Genomic DNA, 26,410 nt, shown 5'->3' with positions numbered 1-26,410 from the left:
ATGCTAAGTGAAATTAGTCAGTCAGAGAAAGACAATAATCATATGACTTCAGTCATATGAGGACTTTAAGAGACAAAACACATGAACATAAGGGAAGGGAAACAAAAATGATATTAATAACAGGGAGGGGGACAAAACAGAAGAGACTCATAATTATGGAGAACAAACTGAGGGTTACTGGAGAGGTTGTTGGAGGGGGGATGGGCTAGATGGGTAAGGGGCACTAAGGAACCTACTCCTGAAATCATTGTTGCACTATATGCTAACTAATTTGGATGTAAATTTAAAAAAATAAAAAAAACACAACATCCATAAATAAACAAATAAATGATCGTTCAACAAGAGAAATAACATAGAACTTTGAAATATGTGATATGACTAATTGCATGCATAATTAATTTTGCCAATAAACCATGGGCAAATGTTATTTATTTTATAGTTAACTGATGTGAGCTTTACCTGTGTCTATGGTAAGAAGGATCTGAAGCATGTGTGCCATGGTGATCAAATGGAAGAGATAAAGGTGGTTATACGAGGAACTAATTGATGAAGGCTGCAGATCAACAGTGTCATCCCAATACAAGGATGGAAATGCTAACACAGCACCAACCTATAAGACAAAACAGATATCAACATGAGTGACGACAAAGACCAGTGCAAGCTAATCTCATAACTCTAAGTACAGAGCATCAGATGCTCTGTGCTCGTGTGTGGGTTTTTTTTGTTCTTGTTTTTTATATATTTTATTTTTAAGGAATCTCTGCACCCAATGTGGGGCTTGAACTCATGACCCTGAGATCAAGAGTTACATGCTCTACTGACATGGCTCTACCACAGGCGCCCCTGTGTTTCTTTTTGTAACTAGCCACAACATTTTCCCTAATTATTCAATAGAATATCTTAGAATATAGTGTACCATAAATGGAGAACAAAAGTCATCACCTAACAGGTTATCCCTTTGCTGAAACTTCTTTTTCTAGGCAGTGGTCTCAATCCTGTGGTTGAGAAGATTCAATATTACAATAACATGGGGAGCTCTTAAAAGAACACCGATACACAGACTAGTCCAATCAAATTAGAATCTCAGGGTATAGAGCCTATTTACCAGCATTCCTTCCAAAGTTTCCCCAAAAGGTTCCAAAAGATGGGAGTGACAACCACTGGGCATAGTCCTGAACAATGAGGTATGGGGGACACTGAGTAATCTTGTATCCATAGATTCCATACTCCCAACCGCACCAACGATCTCTCTAGGGGACTCATTTTGAAGGAATGGAATCATAGTAGGGCTGGAAAAGCTCTGCAAGAAACTCATAAAACAGTTGCCACCTATCCATAGGTGTTTGGGAGAAGCCCAGATATGTCAATGGCCTGGTACCCATCACCAAATGATCAATGATTTTAATTTAAGACAGCTCATACTGTCATTTACTGCTTATAATGTAAACAAGTTAAGAAAAGGGGGGAGGAAGAAAGCACAATATATATTTTAAAAAGTCTGCTTGGACAGACACCAACTCAATATAATCAACTAGGACAAGAACTACAAAATAAAGAGTAAATGTGCTTTCACTTGTAAAGTGACTTTGAGGGGTGCCTGGGTGGCTCAGTCGGTTAAGCGTTTGACTTGGGCCCAGATCATAATCTCACAGATCGTGAGTTTGAGCCTTGCATCGTGCTCTGTGCTGACAGTTCAGAGCCTGGAGCCTGCTGTGGATTATGTGTCTCTCTCTCTCTGTCCCTCCCCTGCTCGTGCTCTCTCTCTCAAAAATAAATAAACATTAAAAAAAAAAAGTGGTTTTGATGGTCTCATTCAAATCTCTATTTTAAACAGAATGGAGAAGAGACTAAATTTCATAATCTGAACACCAATAATTTATAATCTTGAATAAAGAACATGAACTTGAATGAGGAAAACACATGAAATTATAAACTTGAGAGACTTTAAGAAATTTTATTGAATACTTACCAAAACATGAAATAGGTCTATAGAAAGAAGGCAAGGTGTATCTTCTGATTTTAGGTTAGGAAGAACAACTAAAAAATACCAAACAACAGTGCAATTCATTAAGATAGCAATGTGGTTATAAATATAATGCAAAACACCTAAAACAAAAATATAACAGGGATATAAAATACAGAAACTGGTAAAACGGCGTATCACACTTTTATGAATGGGGACCATAATTAAAAATAAACTACACTGAGAAAAACTTCCTAGAAAGCCTTGGATATAATTTAAGTGTTAAAAGAGAAGATCCAGGAAGAAAAGGTAAAGAGCATAAGTGAAATAGAGGTTGTTCAATAAATATTTGCTCCATGAATAAGAAAAATTACTTTTATACAATGTTCCTTAATACTTTTTTCCTAACTATACATTTCTAAGTGTTTTGTGACACATTAAATATGTGAACAATTTGGAGGGGAGCAGAGAGAGCATGCAAAGCAGTGTAAGTAAAACGAGGATGAAGAACATCCCCTTGAACCAGCAAAATTAAACCTATTGTTAAATGATCTTTCCATGTCATTGCTCCCTTTTCTTACCAGATGAGGACAAAAATATGTTAGTGGTTGTGGATGTTGATTCAATAAAGCCTCTAGGTGGGAACAAGGGACATAACTTGAAAACATTTGGAAAATACCTGAGTTTTAAAATAAGACTACAGTTATTGTACGGGCATCTATGTCTTTGTTTTTTCTTTTATAAAGCTGCTATAGTAGTGTTCAAAATTAGTTCAGTGTGTTGTTTCCGAATGATATACACTGCCAGAAATGCAAAGGAAAAAGACATATAATAATATTCAGAGAAGAGTCTACCTGATAGGAGACGAATCAGATGTTTCTGTATCAGGACCTGAGGACACGTAATCTTCTGTGCAATGGCAAACTGCATTAATGCTTTCAGACCATTATGCTAGATTGTAAGAGAGGGGAAGAGAAAAAGGGCAGATGACAGACCTAAGTCATTCACTATAAAAATCATTCCCAGTCTGCAAGTATTAGTTGTAGCCTTATTATAAACTTTACATTCTTGCAAATAAAGTATAATATTTATAATATTTTTAATACTTTCAGGAAGTTTTATGAACTTATCAAATTTTAACAGATTTTCCCATGACCAAGAGATATTAAAGCTATAATTATTTCAATTCTCATTTAGATACTCATTTTCCCCAGAGTCAATTTCTTAAATTTACTGGATTAATTTACTCTGAGGCCTGGGCAAAAAAATTTATAAAAATTCTAAAATCATGGCCAGAAAAACCCCACTAAATGCAGGGAATAGATCTGCCTTCCAAACAGGCGGCCAGGAAGTGTAGGGAAGCACATTGTATATTAAAAGTCCCCTGTGCCTTGGGAAAATAAGAGGAAAATGGCTAGGAGCAGGGGTGCTCTACGGAATCCTTGGTTGCCCACCCTGTTTTCAAGGGGCTATTTCTTGAGCTTAGGTCTGGATATGGGTATAGTCCTGTAGTGTTAAGATCTGCCCATCAAGGAGCCATGGCTTAGTTTTATTCTTGAATTCACTATGATGATTTATGTAGAGTTAAGCCAGCATTAGTACTTAATGTTACATGACGGCACAAAATTAGCGAAGAAGGAAAATGTAGGGGACACTGAATTTCTGACTTGGCAATAAGCAGAGAAGGGGAGAAAAAAGGGACAAAGTATCATCTGAAATCTATGAATTACATTTAACCACCGAGATTGAGTAAGCTCTCTAAAGTGCACAATGCTGGCCATTTTGTCTCCTGTGAGACTGAGGTAGCTTTGCAAAAAAGAAAAAAAAAATAGAATTCCGCTAATTTTTACAGAAAAAGGAGTAAATTAAAAAAATGATTTTAAAAACTAATAAATTAACTGTAGATTATACCAAAAAAGCCTACTATGAGTTACACATACCTTGCTGGAATATACATACCTGTCTATTTTGAAGTGCTCCAAACAGAGGTTTTCCTTCATCTCCCAAGAGGTTTTCTCAAAGAGTAAGAAAAACAAAAATAATAAATCCTGAATATTGCTACAATTGTTTACTTGGTTTCTATCAGATGTTCTTTAATTATATTTTTGACCAGATGATTTGCACTTTTCCCCTTCAAAGTTTCATGTTTAAGTCTACACCAAAATTTCCAAATTTTTGAGTGAGAAGATATTATAGAAGCAAACTGTCACTACACATAATAAAGTCCCTGCAGCTCTCTACAGAGAGTACCTGGGAAAAAGAAAGCAGCCTGGTTTATTTTTCGTCCTTTTAACCTCTCTTCTACGCAAAAAAAATTTCAGCAAGTAATTTTATGTACAGTCACAACGTATTTTGTTTTAAAATACATAAGGCAATGCAGGTAACTATTGCTCTTATGCATACTTTAAAAAAATAATTACATTACAGGAAAAAAAATTGAAAATTCAAAAAACCCCACGGATTCAGATACATTTTGCCTTGTTGGCTAGGGCATTTATTGCTAAATTACTCTTACTTTCATTGATCTTTGGCAGCAGATACACCTATGAGTTAGGAAGGTTTACTTCCTATTTTCTTTTTCCATCTTTGAATGGACAGTAACAAAAGACTCTGTATATTGATTCCTCAACTGTAGTTCCTAACTATGCCAACATGTCCTGTGTATGTCTTGCCACACCCACAGGGAATGAAGTAAGTCAGATGCTTATGCACTAGGAATAAAGTACAGCACTATGTTCTGGGATGGAAAAAGCACTGAAGTGAAAACAGTATAATACTGTATTAATAAAATAAAACCCAATTACTAGGTTACAGAACCATATAGGAACCACTGAACCACTGGAAGTCCTCCAGTGAACTTCTCATCACTTTTCTGACAAAAACTGTGACCTTTTTTTATGTTAACTATCTAAACTCCCGATTCCTAATGTTTGTCTTGCCAAGGATAGTAAAGTGTAAAATATCTTCACTGAAACTGTCAAGAGACTTAGTAGTAGATCATGACTCCAAAAGAATGCTTTACATTTCTTACCGATTTGTTCAGATTCTATTCTGTTTAAATCTCATTCTTCCTATTTCTCATTTTATTCAACCACAGGAAAAATAAACCTGTAATCTTTTATCCATGATTTAAGTCTGACAGGTTTGGATGTGACTCCTAAAATCTGTTCAGGAGGCTGAAGCTCGTGTGCAGGAAGGTTTTGTGGCTTCGCGCTACTTAATTCAAATCATGAAATGGTGTCTTGTTACAAAAATATATGTAAAGGAAGAAAAGATGGTAGACTCCATTGGAAGCAACTACCAAAAATGTATATTGGAAAGGGAGACTGAAACCATCTTGGATAAAGAGGACATAAAAGAATTACAGTTCTTACTCTTTTTTAGATAGTATTCTATCTCATGACTGTAATAAGCAAATATGCTGATTTTAAAAACTAAGAAATCCTTCACTACTACACTCTTCTTCCCCCCATCCCAATTTACACTGTGTAAATTTAAGGTGTACAACATTTTGATTTGATTGCTGCATTCTTCTATAAGAAGTTTAAATTTTGGCAGAGAATTTGACAGTGGGCTTCCATTATGACCTGGTGAGTTCCTGCCTGCTAGTCTGTCTCTCACAACTACCTCAGTCTTCTTTTCCCTTTTCTGATAATGTTTTAGGTGACTTTGGTTTCCCTTTCTTTTTTCTCTCAAGGTGTAAAAGAAACAAAAATTACTGAACATTTCTGGCTTGATTCTTGCTCCTTTGCCTTTTTTTCCCTTGATTTTCCTAGTGTTATAAATCTGCCAGCTTTTGAATATAGCTTGCTTCATGCTATACCTTTCAAATATTTTGAGCTTATGTTGCATATGACCAATACTGTAGTTAAAAAGGGATCAATACAAAAATTCTCAGACTAAATGGCATCAGGCTACACTAATCTACTGAGATACCAATAGTCCTCAAACAATTCAAACTATTTTAAGACATCAGGGAAAAGGAAACATTTTTGGTCAATCAATGCTAATTCTTTTTCTATGAACCCTCCGAAGTAGTCTCTCATAGGCATTACCAATTGCCTGGACAGTGAAAGCACATGTGCTCCAGGTCATCATGGGGACTCGAGGATCCGTTTCATCAGGAGGTACTTTTAGTCCAATTCTGTAAATTGTTGTAGCAAAGAGAATGACCATTTCCTTGATGCTATTAGAATATTTTATCCTAAAAGTAAAACAAGAAAATTTTATATAGTGATTTAATAAAAGGGGTTACCTACAGAGTAAGGTACAGAAACAAAAATTTAACAATTTAGGTACTGAAACAACAATTTAACTCTTTTGACAAAGTAAAATGCTCTTTGTCAAATTGGAGATTAGAGCCTCTGAAGAAAAAATGGGACTGTAGCTCTTGTAGGTAGAAAAATATCTCTTACAAAATGATAATGGCTCATATAACTTTACTTCATATAAAAGATGTAGTAAAGGATCACAGAAAGAATCCAGGTCCAAATTAAGGACAGAATGGAGAGAAGGAATAAAATTCAAAGCAAACAGATCTGACCTAACAAGTTTTAATGTGTGGAAAGGGACTAAAAGGAACTTCAGTGTTAACAGGGTGTGTGTGAGACAGAGAGAGAATGAATACACCATGTACTTGGGAGTGATAAGTTCTGATTTCCTGAACTTCCTTTTGTAACAAGTATTTTGTTTTTTTAAGTTTATTTATTTTGAGAGAGAGGGAGAGAGAGAGAGAGGGAGAGCGCACATGAGCATGTGAGCATGTGAGAGCGCGTGAGTGCGAGTGGGGGAGGGGCAGACAGAAAGGGAGAGAGAGAATCCCAAGCGGGCTCTGCACTGTTAGCAAGATCTCATGAACCATGAGATCATGACCTGAGATGAAATCAAGAGCCGGACATTAACCAACTGAGCCATCCTAGCGCCGCTGTAACAAGTATTTTCAACAGCAACAGGATTCAAAATAAAAACAAGAATCACAACTAAAAAAGTATACATCAGAAAATATTTATTAAATAATAATGATAATAATAATAATACCTGATTTGGATACATTATATTTTTCAAAGTGTTTTCACATAAGTATTTTTCCAATAACCTTATGATGTAAGATAAGAAGCTACTGTTTCAATTTTACAAACAAGAAAATGAATGGGGGTGGGGGTTGACCTGAGACTTTACAGAAATCAGAGTTAGATATGACTTTAATTGAAATCTCTTAAATTGTGCTCTTATTGTAGGTTGGACTATATAGAAATGGCATTTTTGTTGGTCAAAAATGGTTAATTACAGGCAGGATTCACTCTAATACATATTACTCTAATACCTCAAACCACTTAATTTTATTATACAAATAAAACTCCAGGGAGAAACGAGAAAAATGGGATAAAGAAACAATTTTGCAAATAAGGCAAGAAGGAAGGAAGGATTGTTCTTCACTCTTATTTTCACAGCCATTTACAAACTACTCTTAACTACTTGGATACTTACGAAGGCTGAATTCCAAAACTCAGGATAGAATGGAACTCAAAAGTGGAATCACCCATTCCTTGATCAACTAAGACTGGAATTGGTGGGTTTTCTCCTTATAAATGAAAAGGAAAGAATGAAAAATCACAAGGGTTTAGTGTGACACACACTTTTCTAGCTGTTTAAAATTATATATGACCATTTTAGAAAACTTAGAAAATGTTAATAGACAATAAACTATTGCTCAAAATTTCTCTACTCAAATAACATTTGGGTGATATTCTTCTGTTCTCCATATAAATGTTGCAAATACAGATTCTTTTTAAAAAGACAAAATCTATAGTAGTACTCTGTATCTTGTTTGTCACCAACAGACCATAAATGTCTTTCCACATCAGTAACTGTCCCTCTATATTTACATTTTTAATGGATGCATAGTATTCTATTAGTAAGGCAGCTTACAATAATGAGTAAGAGCCAAGGATCTGCAGCCAAGCTGCCTGGGTTGGTATCCTAACTCTGCTCCTATTACTAAGACCTTGAGTGAATACCAACCTCTTTTTGGCTCCATTTTCCATTTCCTTATCAAATTAGAATTGTTGTTCCCCTATGTGAAATGAGTTGTCTTTTCCTGCTTGCTCTTGAGACTTTTTTCCTTCATCTTTGGTTTTCAGCAGTTTAGGTATTATCTATATGGGTGTGATTTTCTTTTAGTTTATCTTTGAGTTTCACTGAACTTCTTAAATCTGTAAATTTATGTGTTTCACCAAATTTTGGAGGTTTTCAGTCATCAGTTCTTCAACTATTTTTTGTACCATCTTTTTTTCTTTTCAGGACTTGTATGACATAAATATTGGATTAAAAAATTGGGTCCATGTGTCTCTAAAGCTATTTTTCTTTTTTCTTCAGCACTTTCTGTCTATTCTTCAGACTGGGTAATTTCTACTGATCAGATTTCAAGTCCACTAACTCTTATCCTTCCCATCTCCATTCCACTATTGAGCCCATCCAGTTAATTTTTATTTCATATAGTATTTTTTCAATTCTATCATCTCCATTTGGTTCTTTATTTTTAATAGTTTCTACTTTTTTTCTGCTGAGAACTTGTATTTTTTCCATTCATTTCAAAAGTGTTCACCTTTACCTTATGTTTAATTATTGGTGCTTTAAATTTTTTGTCTAAAAAGTTCAATGTTAAAACATCTCAAGATTGGCATCTTATTATTATTTTTTTTTTTTCCTTGAGATTGGTCAGATTCTCCTGGTTCTCTGTATGTTGAGTAATTCTGGATTGTACCTTAGATATTTTGAATATTACATTGTGAGGTTTTGGTTCTTCTTAAAATTCTGTGGAAAAATGTACCTTTCTTTTGGTTTCAGTAGGCAATCAACACAATTAATTTCAACAATTTCTGTCCCGCTGTCTGTGTATGGTGGTTCCAATGTTAGTCTCCGAGCCTTTGCTACACTGTTTGGGTCTGCCTATCCATGTACTACTCAGGTGTTAGTCTGGGACTTAAGTGATGGTTTTAATGCAGTTTCATTCTCAAACCTGTTGCTGTTTCTCTGGGCCTGTTCTGCACATGTGCAGCTTGGAGGCAAGCCTAGGATCTGTGCTGTTCTCAAAAATAGGAGATTCCCCTTCCATAGCTCTCTTCTTTCTGGGATTTCCCCCATATTCTCTAGCTCCAAGGGACCCTTTTCCCCAGTTCCTCTGGCCATAATGACATGTTTCTCTCAGTTTTAGTCCCTTCTGTTGTCAAGTAGATTCAGGTGACTGGGGCTACCCTTGGGATAAAACTGTGAGGTAAAGACAGAAAAAAAATAATGAGGATTCACCCTGCATTCTATGGAACACAGAGGTCCCTTTTTTTCCCAGTTCCTCCAGCCAGAGAGACTGGTTTTCTCTTGGGATTTTACATATCTATGTGGCCACCACGGCATTGCAGCTCCAGCTCCCTGACTGGGGCTGGCATCAGGAGAGGGTCAGAAGAGGAAAAAACAAAACAAAACAAAACAGGAATTCCCTTTACACTTTCCAGTTCTGAGGGACTTTTTTTCCTGGTCCTCTGGCCAGAAAGAGGGCATCTCTCTTGAACTTTTTGCTATTCATGTCCATTGCAAAGCTCTGTGACTCAGGCTATGCTGAGTTCAAAGCTGGGTAATAAAGGAGGAAAAAAACCCAGGAAACTCATTGCCTCTACCATTCTTCAAATTTTGACTTCCCTCCTTCATTTGCCTACCATTGTTTACTTCTCAGAGTCTTTAGACTTTGTAGTCTTATCCCTCAATTGTAAAGAATATATAAATGAGGTAAGTTTAAAAATGTTGTTTTTTTATTATTAAGATTAATGACAACATATTAACAAAATTAGTAATAGTAATGGCTAATGCTCATACAGTATTTACTATGTACCATGCATTGTTCTACTTTACACAGGATACCTCAATTCTTAAGTCAGTGAGATAGGTGCTATTATTATTCTCACCCTGCAAATAAGAAAGTTGAGGCACAAACAGGTTAAAAAACTTGTCCAAGATCACAGAGACAGTAAGCAATGGATCTAAGATTTAACTCCAAGCAGTGTGACTCCAGATTAATCACTGTCTATATTGCTTGCCAGTATGAAAACTATTTAAGTGATTTAAGTCAAACTTAATTTTGGCTTTGAAACCTTTAGTTCCTGATAGTCGACAAATCTATATCTGCAAACCATATTTTAGAGCAGTAAGTACTTCAGAAAAATATTAAAGACTCTGACACTTAAATCTCAAACAGCAAAATATAAAATAATTTTGAGCAAACCTTTAGCGTGTTTCATATTATAACCTGATATTCTGGCCAGAACAGTCTGTATCCATTGTGCCAGCGTCAAAAGTTGAGCAAGAGCCTCTGCATTCTCACTGAAAAATGGTATTTAAAAATTATTAAGCCATTGGCACAAAGTCAAACTGAAAAGCTGAACTTGTAGAGTCTTTCTATGGATAACTGGCTGTATGAAAACATCAAACTCCTTCAGATTAACTACGTAGGTTATAGAAGCACATACGTCTAAAAATGTAGTTTCAGCATCATTTGCAACAGCCGTAATATGGAAGCAACCTAAGTGCCCACTGATAGATGAATGGATAAAGATGTAGTATCCCACACAATGGGATAGTACTCAGCCATAAAAAAGGATGAGATCTTGCCATTTGTGACAATATAGATGGGACTAGAGGGTATTATGCTAAGTGAAGAAGTCAGAGAAAGACAAATACCATGTGATTTCACTTGTATATGGAATCTAAAAAACCAAATAAATGAACACATAACGCAGAAAGAGACCCATAAATACAAAGAACAAATTGATGGTTGCCAGAAAGGGGGGTGGGGTGTGGGAATGGGCAAAAGGGGGTGAAGGAGAGAGGGAGATACAGGTTTTTAGTTATGGAATGAATAAGTTATGGGCATGGAGGTACAGCATAGGGAATATAGACAATGGTACTGTAATAATGTTGTATGTGACTGATGGGAGCTACACCTGTGGTGAGCACAGCACAGTACAGAGTTACTGAATCACTATACTGGACACCTGAAACTATGGTAACATTGTCAACTATATTTCAATAAAATAAATAAGTAAAGTAAAAATGTAGTTTTGGGTAGGAGGGGAATTTTAAAAGTACAAGGAGTAAGATACCATTCATAGGCCCATCACCTAGAAGTAACAAATATCAATAAATGGAATCACCATTCTAGTCACTCAAATAAAAAACCGGGTATCATCACTGATTTCTCAGATTCTCTCACAATCCACATTCGAAGCCAGCAGCTAGTCTTGCTGGTTTTACCTTCTAAATATATCCCAAGCTGAGCACTTTTTTCTACTTCCATTGTTACTACCCTAATCCAAATTACTTTATCCCTCACTGGAACTATTTCAATACATTAACTGTTCTTCCTGTTTCCACAACAGTGCTTCATTATCATCTATATTCAATGCAGAACAGCCAGGGGGATCTTCTAAAATGTAGATCTGATCATATCACTCCCCTGTTCAAAGTACTCCAATGGTTTCCCATCACGCATAAAATATTTCGTGTTTTTAATACTAAAAATAAAATTCTAATTTCCAATCTTATAAGCCCTTTTATGATCTTGTTCTTTGCTCCATTCCAAGCATGCTGCCTTTCTGCTGTGCCTCAAACATGCTGATGGTATTCCTATTTCAAGGGTGTTCGTTCTTTTTTAAAATTTTTTATTATTTTATTCTTGAGAGACAGAGTGAGACAGAGCATGAGTGGGGGGAGGGGCAGAGAGAAAGGGAGAGAGAATCCTAAGCAGGCTCTGTGCTGCCAGTGTCTACCCAGATGTGGGGTTCGATCCCACGAACTGTGAGATCATGACCTGAGCCAAAATCAAAAGTTGGATGCTCAACCTACTGAGCCAGCCAGGTACCCCCAGATCAGGTTTTCTAATGATAAGGAATAGTAGAGATAGAGCAACTAACTTATTGACCCTGATTGCCAAGCCTATCACCTTTGAACACTTTTGTTGTGGAAACATGTTAAGTGTTTTTATCAACGAAATTATTTTCTATAGCAAAACTTAGGTCAATCATTACAAATTCACTGAGTTTTAAGAAAATGAACAACAATGAAGAATACGGTTATTAGGTACAACAGTGACAACACAGAAATATACAATTATATGCTATAGCTATCATAAAAAATGAGTAAATTTGCTACTGAGTTCCATTCACAGATGGTCAGAATAGAAAAGTTTAAAAACTTGGTCTAAAAATTTAGAAATTATTCAAAGATATATGATTAATCTACTGTTTTTCTTTACTTTTATTGTTAACATTTTGTCCACATCTTTACAACTATGGCGAATGGCTCTTCAGGAAAAAAAAACAGAATTAGAAATAATAATACAAAGACATTTAGAGAAACCAAATTTCAAACATTAACTCTAATGGTGTAAAAAGTACTATTTGAAAGGATAAATCTTCTCAGCATCTTTTCCCTTTTTGTGAATGCTAAGGTAGAGATTCATGTTCTACTGTTTTCATGGCTGTTAGAAGATACACACACATCATACAGATTTGAGTTAATGAACATTCCAGTTATTTTAGAAACCAAAAATTGGAGCTTTTCATCATATTTTAAAGACAGAATACAACTTATGGAAAGAAAAAGTATTAATTACTTCAAACAACAAAAGAAAACTAGCGATCTAATCAAAACAGGCACAAATGAAAGGATTAAATATAGCTTTTAAAAATTCAACCCAAACATGAATTAGAACATACCTGTTTATCCTTTGAGGTTGCAAAGGAATAATGGGGATCACAGTATTGCACAGAGACTTGCAAAGTGGGCAAAGATATTCTCCACTCTCTAAGTCGAAAAGGTCAACATGAATGCGCTGCTGAGAGCTCAGTTGTACAGCTTCAAAATACCTGCAAAATTTTAAGACATGGGTCCCTTCAGAATGATACATGTATCTTCACTCTAATCCAAGTGACAGAAGTCTGGAATTTTTGCTTTAATAAATGTCTTTAGAATCTACATGCCCAAATACCAAAGTTGCAATTATACAAGAAATAGGATGCCCATTCTTTTGGGGGCAAACAAGACACATCAGGGCAGAAACAAACTTAAAATAATTTTACTGAATCATAACTTGGCTCCTAACTCAGCAGCATGGAGATAAACTGCAGACACTACTTCCTTCAGTTTCCAATGGCCAGCTGATGTTGTAAAGGCTATTCAGGAAGATTATGCACTCTAACCCAATGCCAAAAGAATGAATCCTATACAAAAGATTTCCCAGGAATTATATTTCTGAATTTTTCTCTTCCAAAGGTGGAACTAGAATTTCCTGTCTTATTCTATCTCAAAGGTACTTTTCACTCTACATTATCAGGGAAATGAGATTTTTTTTTTTTAATGTTTATTTATTCCTGAGAGAGACAGAGCATGAGTGGGGGAGAGGGAGAGAGAGGGAGACACAGAATCTGAAGCAGGCTCCAGGCTCTGAGCTGTCAGCACAGGGCCTGATGCAGGGCTTGAACCCACGAACCGTGAGATCATGACCTGAGCTAAGTCGGACACTTAACTGACTGAGCCACCCAGGCACCCCATGGGAAATGAGATTTTTTAAGAAAGATTATAGCTTTCTTTTACACAAATACTGATCAAGAGCAACCAACTAGCTCATGGAAAGGAAGTACAAAGGAGTAGTGAAAATTTTAAGTTGATAGTTTATTACATCCATTTCTTTTTTTTTTTTTTTTTTTTAACGTTTATTTATTATTAAGAGACAGAGAGACAGAGCATGAACATGGGAGGGGCAGAGAGAGAGGAGGAAACACAGAATCCGAAGCAGGCTCCAGGCTCTGAGCTGTCAGCACAGAGCCTGACACGGGGCTCGAACTCACAAATGTTGAGATTATGACCTGAGCTGAAGTCGGCCGCTTAACCGACTAAGCCACCCAGGCGCCCCTATTACATCCATTTCTGAAGGTGATAAGATAATGAATATCATGCAAACAAAATTAGTAATTAAAACTGCTTCAATTATTCAGATAAGGAAGGTAAGAAGACATGAGAAAACATGCCTTTTTGTGGCCTTTAATGAACTTCAGTATTCCTAGTTTCTTTCAAGAACATGTCAGAAGGACAACTTACTTCTGCCAGCACACCGCATGCATCACATGACCACAGCTTCCTGTGTAAGTTCCATATGCCAAGTCTGGATCCATGAAGAGCGGGTCCAGGGTTTCTGGTACAGGAAGACAAAAATAGGAGGCATGTATTCATCTCCCCCCATGGTTTTAAAATGGGGGAAAAAAAAAGAGATTATCAAGGTCTAAAATTCTAATCATGAACCTTCTTAGGAATGTCTAAGTAAAGTGTCACAGTATCATGGTAACAGGATATATATTCTTAGTAGTAAGCAAAAGAAGAAAAATATAAAGCTAGACTTCCAGGTAGGATTTAAAATTAGTGTGAATTAATGACAACTTCTATTTTTGATGTGTATTTTTTATTCTGAACATTAGGTTTAAGTTGCCTTATCTTGGTTGTTGAAGTGATTTTTCTATGATTCAAGCACAATTTGCTCTTCTAATTTTAAGAGTAATTTGAATTACTTTCTAAGGTATACTTAGGGCATTATAATATGGATAAAAGCAAAGACATAGTGGTTAAAAATCTGGTTTCATTACATATAACTTGTGGCCTTGGGTAAGTTATTTAACTTCTCCGTGCCTCAGTTCCTTCATCTGTAAATGGAGCCAATATAGGTACCAAACTCATTGGGTTGCTGTGCGGATTAAGAGAGTAAATACACATAAAGCACTTAATCAGTGCCTGGCATACAGTAAGTATTCAGTTAATGTTAGCCTTTTTCATCATTATCATTATTATTATCCCAAGGGTATTTTATAAAGCAGTAACTCTTATGTGACATAAAAAAAAAAATACATTATTTAATTAGTATTCCTGCCAAGAAAATACTTAACATGAACCTAATTCTGAGGCAATAGACAGATCCACAATGTAAGACATGTACAAAACAACTGGTCTACATTCTTCTAAGAAGTTATTACCATGGAAAAAAACCAAGTGACTATTCTAGATTAATATAGATTTAAAAGGACATAATAAAAGCAAGGCACGAAATATGTCTAGACCCTAAATGAGAAAAAAAAAAGTCTAGCTAAAAACATCTAGTTGAGGACAGTTTGGGAAAATCCAAATATGGATTCTATATTAGGTAATATTCCTGAATTATTATTCATTTTCTTGAATGTTATAAGGGTATGATAGACATATAATAGACTATCCTTAGTTTTAGAACACGCATGTGTAAATATTTAGGGATGAAATATATATGCCTGCATCCTACTTTCAAAAGGTTCAGCATAGAAAAATGGGGGTAGATAGGCAGATAGAGACAGAGACTGAGCAATGTGGCCAAGTGTAACAAAAATTAAAATTAAAAAATAAGACAAAGGAGCCAACATAGTATGTAAATGTCTAGAGACCATTTTACATATGGGTAAAATATGATCTGACTAAATAAGGCTAAATATAGTCTCACTCCCAAACTTCTTCCAATATTTTTTTCTCATTATATAAGTATGAAAAGAAATGCTCAAAAGGATATTTATTAAACAATACATACCCCCTGAGAGTTCTATGGGTTTTCCCCTGTGCTGGGTTAAGGCGGTGGATTTCTGGACACAGGCCGATAATACCATGGCATTATTTTCTATTTTCACCTCTTGTTCTTCTTGGCAGAGGATGCATGTCAGCACCTCCTTTTCAGTAACAGTCGGACCCCGTTTAGGACCCAAAGCAATTCTAGAGTAGTCACTGACTGCTGGGGCACTACCAAGAGAAACGACCAGAAATGAGGACACATGTTTTGGTCACTTGTCTTTATATTTTGGTAGATTTTAAGTAACTGTAGTGCAAGAACTTTAAGAACAAAAATAGTAAAATAAAAATGATATTCAGCAATATTAGCTTAAAATCTTCCCCCTTGATTTTTTCTGGCTCATATCAGTTAATTTGCTTATTCAAAAATACATTTTGTGTTGCTGAGTGCAAAAAAAGCAGATCACAAAGTAGAGTGTGTATTAGAATTATACTTAATTTTCATACCAGGAAGCAGGGTTATCTGGTTTTTTTTCTGATTAGAAAAGTAATACATGCTTAAGAAAATTTGGAAAATCTATAGAAGTATAAAGAAGAAAATAAAAAGCATTATACACTCACAAACTAGAGATAACCATTTGTATATTCCCGTCCAGTCCACTTTGTTTATACCATTCTTTTTACATAATTAAGATCACATATACAGATTTGCACCTGCTTTATTCACTTATATCTTATTTGTTTTCTTGTGTCATTAAAGTTTATTCAGAAACATTGTTTATAAATGGCTACACAATACTCTTTCTATACGTGCCTGTAAGAGTTTTATCCTTTCCCTCTTCTTAGGCATTTAAGTTCTATTCTATTTTGATAGACTTTAAAATACAAACTTACATCTTAATGATTTAGCAATCCTTACATGTACTCAATGTGTATACTAATAATATAATAATAGCAAATATTTGTAAAGCACTGATTGTGATGTGAGGCACTGTTTCAAATACTTTACATTAATTCATTTAATCTTTCCAACAAATCTTATGAGGTAGGTACTAAGATTACCCTCCATTGTTAAGATGAAGACACTGAGGCCTAGAGACAGTAAGAGACTTACCTAATGACTCATCACTACATAGTAGCAGAGCCTGGATCTAACCCACGTGATCTGACTTCACAGGCCATGCTCTGAACTGCTTTGCAATACTGCCTCTTTACCTGTGCAAGAAGGTCCCTGAATTGCCACAGATCATTCAACAAACTGGAAATAACTTAAATGTTCATCATCAATGTAAGTGAAATTACACCATACAGAATACTAAGCAATATTAAAAGGTGCAGTTTGAATGCTAGATGGGGTACCACCTCATAGGAGGGATTCAGCAATAGGTAAGGTTTACCGTTTGGTACCATAAGGACTACAGGACGCTACTGGAATTTAGTGAATGAGGAGCCAGAGACGTGGACTGTCCTGCAATTCATGGAGCACAAAAAAGAACTGCTGCCCAAATACCAAGACTGAGAAACACTGAGCTCATTTGGTACATAAGAACATAGAGCATAGATTTCCAAGTGAATACGACAAGTTGCAGAAGGACACATAATACCATTGATGCAAATAAAACAAAAGACTGAATGATACTATGTAATTTCTATAGTTACATATATTTACAGGTAATAGCATAGTAGAAATTCTGACAGGAGATACATAAAATTTATAACCAGAATATCTTCTGAGGAAGGGCAGAAAGGAGCCCCAGATTTAGGCCAGTGCTCAAACAGAAGTAGCTTTATCTCTGACATTTGATTTTTAAAAGGAAAATGTGTCAGTATAACTGTGTAATTAAAATGTTTTCGGGGGCATCTGGGTGACTCAGTCAGTTAAGCCTTCGACTTCAGCTCAGGTCAGGATCTTACCGTTTGTGAGTTCGAGCCCTATATTGGGCTCTCTGGGGTAAGTGTGGAGCTCACTTTGGATCCTATGTTCCCCTTTCTCTCTGCCCCTCCCTCACTAGTTCATTCTCTCTCTCTCTCTCTGTCTCTCTCTCTCTCAAACATTTTAAAGAATTTAGTGAACAATCATATGAAAAGATGCTCAACCTAGTACTAACTAGTAATAGGGAAATTCAGCCTGGCAGAGATTTATAATGTTGACTATCAAATATTTTCAAGTACTGATGATAATAATAAGCATTGATGAAAATGAAGAAAATAGGAACTCTCAAACATTGTTGGGAGTAGGAATTGGTAAAACTACATTGGGGTTTTATTGTGATAGCATCTATTAAAATTTAAAATAATGATGACCCAGTACTTTCACATATTAGATTCTACTCTTGAGAAGTACTTATACAATTGTACAAGGGAGCAAATATACAAAAATATTCTGACACATAGTTTATATTAAGGGAAATTAGAAAATAAGGGAAAATCAACTTAAATGCCCAAAATCTAACAAACAAAATAGTGTATATTCACACATAAAGAATCATGTAGAATCTAATAGACCTATATGGAATGACATTAAGAGATTTATAAAACACTGAGTAAAAAACCAAGCTGCAGAACCAAAGGTATGGTAAAATAAACTATTAAAAAACACAAACCAATACTCATTTATGCATATATGTTAATAAATGCATAGAAGAGGCCTAGAACAATAGTTATTTATTAACAATGGTTATCTGTGCAGAAAGATCAGGAATGCAGAGGATGGTCTAAGGGAACTAACTGTGTTATTTGAATTGTTTTCAACTAGAACACAATAATTTATGTGTGCAATCAGTCAATAAAAATAAATAAAAAGCATTGAGGCCATTAATTAACTCTGAGCACATTTTTGCTTCTATCCTCTTGTTTGGCTAAACATACAGTAGTCTCTTTTTCATAAAGAGCATGTTGCTAATATAAAGTATCTCCAGGGTTGGAACTTCTGTGAATTGTTTATAAAGTTTTATATTAATTTCTAGTACTATTACTATTGTCAGCTAAGGATAGCTTACCTTCATATATATATGTATATATATGTGTATATATATGTATATATTTTTTTTATCTTTAAAATATATAGTCTTTATTCTTTGTGGTCCTTGTTAACATACCCTGCTTCAAGATGACAGATAAATTATGTCTGTTTCTAATGTTATTGCAAAAGCACAATTTTTTAAAACTATCCAAAACACACATTATTTAAAGAGCAGTGAAAGCTTGTTTTTAAAAATAAGCATAGGATGGGAGAGAGGGGAAAATGGGTGATGGGCATTGAGGAGGGCACTTGTTGGGATGAACACTGGGTGTTGTGCATGAGTGATGAATCATGGGCATCTACCCCCAAAACCAAGAGCACACTGTATACACCGTATGTTAGCCAACTTGATGATAAATTATATTTTAAAAAAAAGCATAGGAGGTATTTACATTTTAAATTGGAGTGCTTTTAAAAGTATCCTTATTTTCCCTCCTTTTCACACTGTAACCATATAAGAGCTCACAAAGTGTGGCTCTCAGAAGGTTAACTGATTTCCCCAAGAGCACACCACAGTAGGACTCAGAAAATCAGATTTATTAATTCCCATTGTAATGTGCTGTCCATGACTACAATTACAGGCACTGTCTTCTTTCTCTTCAAGAAAAAAAGAAAAACAAATATAAACTACCTTTTTCAGGTGAAAGATCTTTTTTCAACCCGTAGTAACTACACTCATTTTTACCAGAAATTATAAAAACGGTGGAATATATGAATTGATATATAAATGTGTACCTAAAGGGGCCCCCATTTATACAAGATAACAGAAGCTGATTTCGATTTTTACCATTTCCATTTTCCTTTTTGTACATAAAGGCTTTTAACAAACTATTGCGCACTTGAACTGTTCATCAACATAAACTTACATTCAATAATACCTTAGAGTTCTCACTGTGCTTTTGCTAATTTAAACACAGTATAATTTCTCTTACTACAAAATATATTTTGGAAAGATTTTATTTAAAGTGAATATGTCATTTTCCCTCAAAAAAACTGAGTTGCTAATTTTTAGTTTTGCTAGGTTTTACCTCTCTTCCTCCATAATGGAGTCTTCTTTCCCAGACATTTCTGAGGTGCTGTCATACATCAGTTTGTGAGTTTCAATAAAGTTTTTCTGTAAGGCAGACATCTGAGCCATGATCTTCTGGCGGTGCAGTCTAGCAGCTTCAGCTTTTCTTTTCCGTTCTGCTTTTTCCTTATCATGAGTAATCTGGGTATTAAAAAACCACAAAAATTAGGTAGGATCCATTGTTAAAATTGACATATACTATTCAGTCAAGCAAAACCTCCTAGAGTAAGAGTCTGATAAAACTTGATTTCCCCTTAAGCCTAGATTCAATCTGATGTCTCAGAACTAGCATATAGGCTCCATCCTATCATACAACTAATTGCTCTTTTGGTTATTTCAATAATTTAATCTAAAAGCCCCAAGTACTTTAAATATCTAATAAATGGTCTTTTATACTCAATGCAGGTAGATTAAGAAAATTAAATGAAACAAAATTTTTAAGTCATATGTTAATTGTTTAATCACTGACATTTAATCAATTTTGACCAACCTGACACTATCTAACAGTTACTACTAGATGCATTGCTAAAACTGAGAACTTTAACAATATTACTGACATGTATGGTGTCTTTTTATTGTTTATTCTAACTAAGTCCAGTGTTATTCTTTTAGGAGGAATAGTTAAAAACTATAATAAAAAAATCATAAGTAATAAATAGTATTCTAATAATTTTAAGATTAGAATCATCATAACCTGAATATTACTACATTTCATTGAATCTAAGATGTACCATTTTCTTATGTTCCACTAAGAATGCTGACTAAATTATAAGAAGTCATTGATTATAGGATATATCCCAATTTCAGATATTAAAATATTTTAAAAATTAATAAAATATGGTATTTCCGACAGAGCTCCACGTACATCAATTTCTTTTGATTTTTTAAAATACATATATTATACTGGACAACTATGTGTCAAGCAGCACTAATCCCTGTGGTACAGAAACACAATAAACAAAAGAAGATGGTACATCTCACAAACTTTACAACAAACAGCTTCCTTCTAATAAAAAAGCAGCAGCTACCTTAAACCAGTAAAGTTCAAAGACCAAGAACATCACCATTAATATAATGTTATTACCTCATCATTCTTAATAGATTCTGATCCTGATGTAGTTGCTACAATTAAACAAGATTTTTCTCTTAATCGCTTCACTGTGTCAAACATCTATGAAAAACAGATGAAATGTTAAAAAAAAAGATTTGGTTAGACTGATAAGAAACAGAAAAATTCACTAATTTGATTTTGTCATCACGTCATCAAATGTCTGACTTAAACTTTACACACACACACAGTCACGCGTATAAATAGTTATATAAGTAGTTTTAAGTATATAAAAAATGACTCCTGACTGTGACAAACACCTGCCCTAGTTGATTAGCAATACAGCTAAGCAGGAGGCTGCAGGCAACAAAATTAGCTAATTCCATCTGTAGGTATTAGCATTTCTCTGCTTTTGCTAGGGAAAAAAATTTTTTTTAGATTATAAATTACTTATTTTAATGCAAAGGCATATAAAGAATACAAAATGGAAAATGAAACCCTCTCCCTGATCAAGTCCCTCTCCCCAAAATCAACTAAAGATTATTAGTATTTGTTTGCATGAAAAAATTATCAGAATACATTATTTCTTTATATTTACACATATTCTCATCAAAAGCAATCCTACCATATATATTGTTTCCTATCTTCCATTTTCACTTAATCATTTATCTGTGAAGATGTTTCCATAATAGCTTGCATACATCAGTCTCATTGTTTTTAACAAAAAACAATGTTTCAGCAATAGGATGGTACATCCGTCCACAAAATGTTTGTATTTGAAGGAGTCTCAGTCTCATGTGTAAATACCTCCCACTAGGAACTTACAACACAACTTTATATTGAACATTTGAGGAAAATTCCTAATGATTTTAACAGTGGACACTTGTACTTTTGTATATTTTGACAATAAACTTTAGTATTCTAAAAGAAAATCAATTTTCAGGCATAGATCTCTAATATATAAAACTGTGTCTGCAAGACATACATGTTGAAATAAATGACAGTTCAATTTATTTTCTTTCTTTTTTTTTTTAATTTTTTTTCAACGTTTATTTATTTTTGGGACAGAGAGAGACAGAGCATGAACGGGAGAGGGGCAGAGAGAGAGGGAGACACAGAATCGGAAACAGGCTCCAGGCTCTGAGCCATCAGCCCAGAGCCTGACGCGGGGCTCGAACTCGCGGACCGCGAGATCGTGACCTGGCTGAAGTCGGACGCTTAACCGACTGCGCCACCCAGGCGCCCCATTATTTTCTTAATAAAAGTTGAAAACTTATCTACTTTGTTTTGTTTTTGTATTTTAAAGTAATTATATTGGCAAATTTGACACAAATACTAAATTTCTTTGTGAATTCTGCTTCAAGAGAAACCTTAATAATAACATTACCTTATAGCCACAAATCTAATTATATCAAACATGTTTAATGACTTACTCTAAGGAATAAAAAAAGCCAACTTCTTGAAGTACAAATCAGTACAAAGATCTCCAATTGACATGAATATGGAAATTAATCAATCCATATTCTAGTTATCAAAACAGTATCTAGCTGATAACATCAGAATCTTTTAATAAGTCCAGTGAGGTGAAGCTCCATAACCTTGGCTTCATGTTTCCATGTGAAGGATTCCCATTAAAGTAATTATTTCCAGCTTCTCTCCCTACCCCTTCCTTCCTCACTGCTCCCCAAAGGCACTGCCATCCACCCAACAGTTCAAGCTCCAAATGCAGGAGTCATTTTTGACTCCTTGATCTCCCTCATCCACCATATCTATCAGCAAGTTCTACAGATTCTACTACCAAATTACACCTGAATCAGTCCAGCTTCTCGCCATCTGCATCCGAGCCCTGGTCATGCATATCTCTCACGAGGATTTCTGCAACAGTTTTCTAATAGTTTCCCTGCTTTTACTCTTATACCCTATAATCCACTTACCCCACAGCAGCCAGAGTGATCTTACAAAAGTACAGACAATACTATGTCACTTAAAATCCTTCAGTGGTTTCCCACTGTTCTCAAAAATAAAATCCACCTTTTTACCTTCACCTGGAAAGTTCTATATGATCTGGCCCCTGGCTGTCCCTCTGACCTTGTTGCCTACCTTTTTCTCCTTCTCTCATTGTGCTTCAGTCACACTGGCCTTCTTTCTGGCCTCCTTAGAGCTTTTGCAGTGCTGTTCTCTCTGTGTGGAATACTCTTCCAGATTTTTCTAAGACTGGCTCCATGTCATTCAGTTTCAATGTCACCTCCTAAGAAAGGCCTTTCTGGTTACCCATCTGAAGTTACCCTCTATTCATCTACTGAATTATCCTTTTCTTTCTTTTTTTTTTTTTTGAATTATCCTTTTCTTGTTTATTGCCTGTACCTGAACTAGTATATGCTCCACAACAGCAGCAAGCACCTTATCTATCTTGTTCAGTGTCTAGAAATGACCATGGCACATAAAAGGCAATCAATAGATACCGACTAAATAATGATATAAATGAACAAATTTTAATTTATTAAAAAAAAATCCTTTCAGGGGCACCTGGGTGGCTCAGTCGGTTGAGCGTCCGACTTCGGCTCAGGTCATGATCTCACAGTCTGTGAGTTCGAGCCCCACATCGGGCTCTGTGCTGATGGCTCAGAGCCTGGAGCCTGCTTCCGATTCTGTGTCTCCCTCTCTCTCTGCCCCTTCCCTGCTCATGCTCTGTCACTCTCTGTCTCAAAAATAAATAAAAACATTAAGAAAAAAAAATTTTTTTTTAAATCCTTTCACTAAAATAGGAAAACATGTGAGTGACCACGAAATCAATAGTAAATGACTTTACAGTTAGAGAACAGTTTAACATTACAGGCAAACAGAGGATTCTTAAATATATAAACCAAGATATGATTAGTTTATCAGGTTCACCTGGAGTATCCATGTTATCATGTCTTTCTGGCCTTCTAACTGGGGAATTCCTTTGAGTTTTTCCAAAAGCATCTGTATATTCTGAGCATTCATGGCTGAACTTCCCAATCCTTTTTTAAAACACAAAAGTTACAAATCATAAATGAGTATCTTCATAATTATGTATAAATTATAATTTATAATGTTATTCACATTGATAGCCAAAGTTCACAATCACTTCCTTAAATACATTAATTTTTCAATGGAAGAATCTGCAATGACATGAAGTACTCAGTACTAAATTAAACTTGAAAAACTTGAATTACTTTAAAATTCTTAATACATTTTCCCCTGGGGCTAAGTGAAAGCTACTTTTAATGATCTGTGTCTCACCTTTCCTCCACTTGGTTCATTGCCTAATAAAAGTAGTTATTTAGAACCAAGCCTCCCCAAAATATGAACGTGGGGCCTGTTTATGCCCATAAACTGAATATGTTTATGATGTCTTCAAGGATCGAAAAAACTCAGTTTATAAATAGAAAAGGAGAAGCTTTTCTCCTTTTGGTCTCTTAATCAATGTCCCTGGAATATGCTTTGATGAAAACTATCTTAATGTAATAAATATCTAAATAAAACTTAAAAATCTAATCTAAACCTATCCTGTTCTGCCAGGTAAAAAACAGTGCCAAACACACACATTATCATTCACTCAGATGTCTGCAATCAGTTTACATTCAGGAACATTAGTAACTTCCATAGATGGGTAGTGTGAATGTTATGGTTGATGAAGCAGCAAATATTTGGTAATACTAGACAAAGAAGGCAAGTAAGAAACCATCAATATATTTATCTACCATTCAAAGAAAGGGGGGGGATCATGCAGTAAAAAGATACAGTAGAGAATTAAAAAAACATTTATTTTTGAAAACATTAGTTAAGAACTAAAGATGCTAGGAAACGTCTTAAACAATTTCAGAATTGTCTATGCTTTAATGAGTGGCAGATTAACACTCTGTAAGAGCTAAACTTTCACTTGGTAATTAGCTGAAACTATACTGAAAATTAATACTAAAACATACTTGAAGCCTTATGGTAAAAGTCAAATGTCACTTCTTCTTCAGGAGCTTTTTCAAGCTGTTGCTTTTCTTCTAGTAAACCCAATGCCAGAATATGAAATGCCTGAAAGAGGAATATGAAAAAAAAACCTGTATTAAAAAAGTATTTTTTAATGTTTATTTATTTTTGAGACAGAGCATGAGCAAGCACAGGGGAGGGGCAGAGAGAGAGGGAGACACAGAATCTGCAGCAGGTTCCAGGCTCTGAACTGTCAGCACACAGCCCAACACAGGGCTCAAACTCATGGACTATGAGATCATGACCTGAGCCGAAGTTGGATGCTTAACCAACTGAGCCACCCAGGCACCAATGAAAAGTGGAAGAGGAAGAGGAAAGAGGAAACTATGATTCCTCAAGTAAATATATTTTAAATGAAGGTATAAAAATAAGCAATCTTATGCATAAAAATGGGCAAAGGTTATGAACGAGCAGCTCACAGAGAGAAATGATAAATACACATATGAAAAATAGTCAACCTCACTAAAATGAAAGAAATGTGAACTGAAGTAAGGCCACCCTGTTTTCCATCTTTTAAAGTGGCAAAAATTTTACAGTTAAGTAAAATACAGAGTTGGCTGAGGTGCTGGGAAACAGATACTTTTCACCACACTGGTGATGGGAAAGTAAACTGATATACATTTTTGAAGGACAATTTGACAATATCTATCCAAAATATAAAGGTACAGACTTAGTATTAAGAAATCAGTCTCGGGGCGCCTGGGTGGCTCAGTCGGTTGAGCAGCCGACTTCGGCTCAGGTCATGATCTCACGGTCCGTGAGTTCAAGCCCCGCGTCGGGCTCTGTGCTGACAGCTCAGAGCCTGGAGCCTGTTTCCGATTCTGTGTCTCCCTCTCTCTGACCCTCCCCCGTTCATGCTCTGTCTCTCTCTGTCTCAAAAATAAATAAACGTTAAAAAAAATTTAAAAAAAAAAAAAAAAAAAAAAAGAAATCAGTCTCAAGTATGCAAAGATATTTGTAAAAGGATGTACAAATTTCATTGTTATACAAAGACCTAAAAACAACCTAAGAATGTCTATAAATAGGAGGCTGGTTAAATGCACTACTGATATCCAAACAATGGAATATGCATCTATCAAGAATAAGATAGGCTCATGGGGCACCTGGGTGGCTCAGTTGGTTGAGCGTCCAACTTCGGCTCAGGTCATGATCTCACGGTTCGTGAGTTCGAGCCCCGCATCGGGCTCTGTGCTGACAGCTCGGAGCCCGGAGCCTGCTTCGGATTCTGTGTCTCCCTCTCTCTCTGTGCCTCCCCCACTCACACTCTGTCTCTCTCTCCTTCAAAAATAAATAAACATTAAAAAAAATAAAAAAATAAAAAAGAATAACATAGGCCTATATTTGCTAATGTGGAATGATTTCCAGAAGATACAACCTTTTAAAGTTTATTTATTTATTTTGAGAGAGAGAGAGAGAGAGAGAGAGAGCGCATGCACATGAGCAGGGGAGGGACAGAGGAAGGGAGAGAGAGAGAATCCCAAGCAGACTGAACTGTGAGATCTTGAGCTGAGCTGAAATCCAGAGTTTGACACTTAAACCGACTGAGCCATCCAGGCACCCCAGGAAGATGACAAACATGTAACAGTGTTTATCTTCTAGGCAGGACACTAGGAGGTAGGCAAAGATATTTTAATTTTTGATTTCAAATATATCTCCATGGTTTGAAACTTTTTACTCATGTAT

At 35.4% G+C, this 26,410-nt stretch overlaps 1 protein-coding gene across 2 annotated transcripts in view; it reads right to left on the bottom strand.

The window, feature by feature from the left end:
* UBR1 (ubiquitin protein ligase E3 component n-recognin 1) overlaps positions 1-26,410 on the bottom strand; it is a 135,462-nt gene that overhangs the window by 24,881 nt on the left and 84,171 nt on the right. For both annotated transcript variants that reach the window (XR_006293034.1, XM_043554111.1), the window contains exons 26-39: positions 24,673-24,772; positions 23,615-23,724; positions 20,759-20,845; positions 19,634-19,815; positions 15,609-15,814; positions 14,108-14,201; positions 12,727-12,876; positions 10,236-10,333; positions 7,451-7,544; positions 6,019-6,167; positions 3,923-3,978; positions 2,818-2,914; positions 1,970-2,037; positions 460-610 (exon numbers count right to left, since the gene is read on the bottom strand). Coding sequence is in view for 1 of the 2 variants with exons in the window: in XM_043554111.1 (XP_043410046.1) it covers positions 460-610; positions 1,970-2,037; positions 2,818-2,914; positions 3,923-3,978; positions 6,019-6,167; positions 7,451-7,544; positions 10,236-10,333; positions 12,727-12,876; positions 14,108-14,201; positions 15,609-15,814; positions 19,634-19,815; positions 20,759-20,845; positions 23,615-23,724; positions 24,673-24,772 (1,642 nt within the window). In the remaining variant the exon portion in view is untranslated. The remainder of the gene's footprint in view (positions 1-459; positions 611-1,969; positions 2,038-2,817; positions 2,915-3,922; positions 3,979-6,018; positions 6,168-7,450; positions 7,545-10,235; positions 10,334-12,726; positions 12,877-14,107; positions 14,202-15,608; positions 15,815-19,633; positions 19,816-20,758; positions 20,846-23,614; positions 23,725-24,672; positions 24,773-26,410) is intronic.

Source organism: Prionailurus bengalensis, chromosome B3, assembly GCF_016509475.1.
Source record: "Prionailurus bengalensis isolate Pbe53 chromosome B3, Fcat_Pben_1.1_paternal_pri, whole genome shotgun sequence".
Taxonomy (NCBI): domain Eukaryota; kingdom Metazoa; phylum Chordata; class Mammalia; order Carnivora; family Felidae; genus Prionailurus; species Prionailurus bengalensis.
This window is presented reverse-complemented; position numbering and strand designations above follow the sequence as displayed.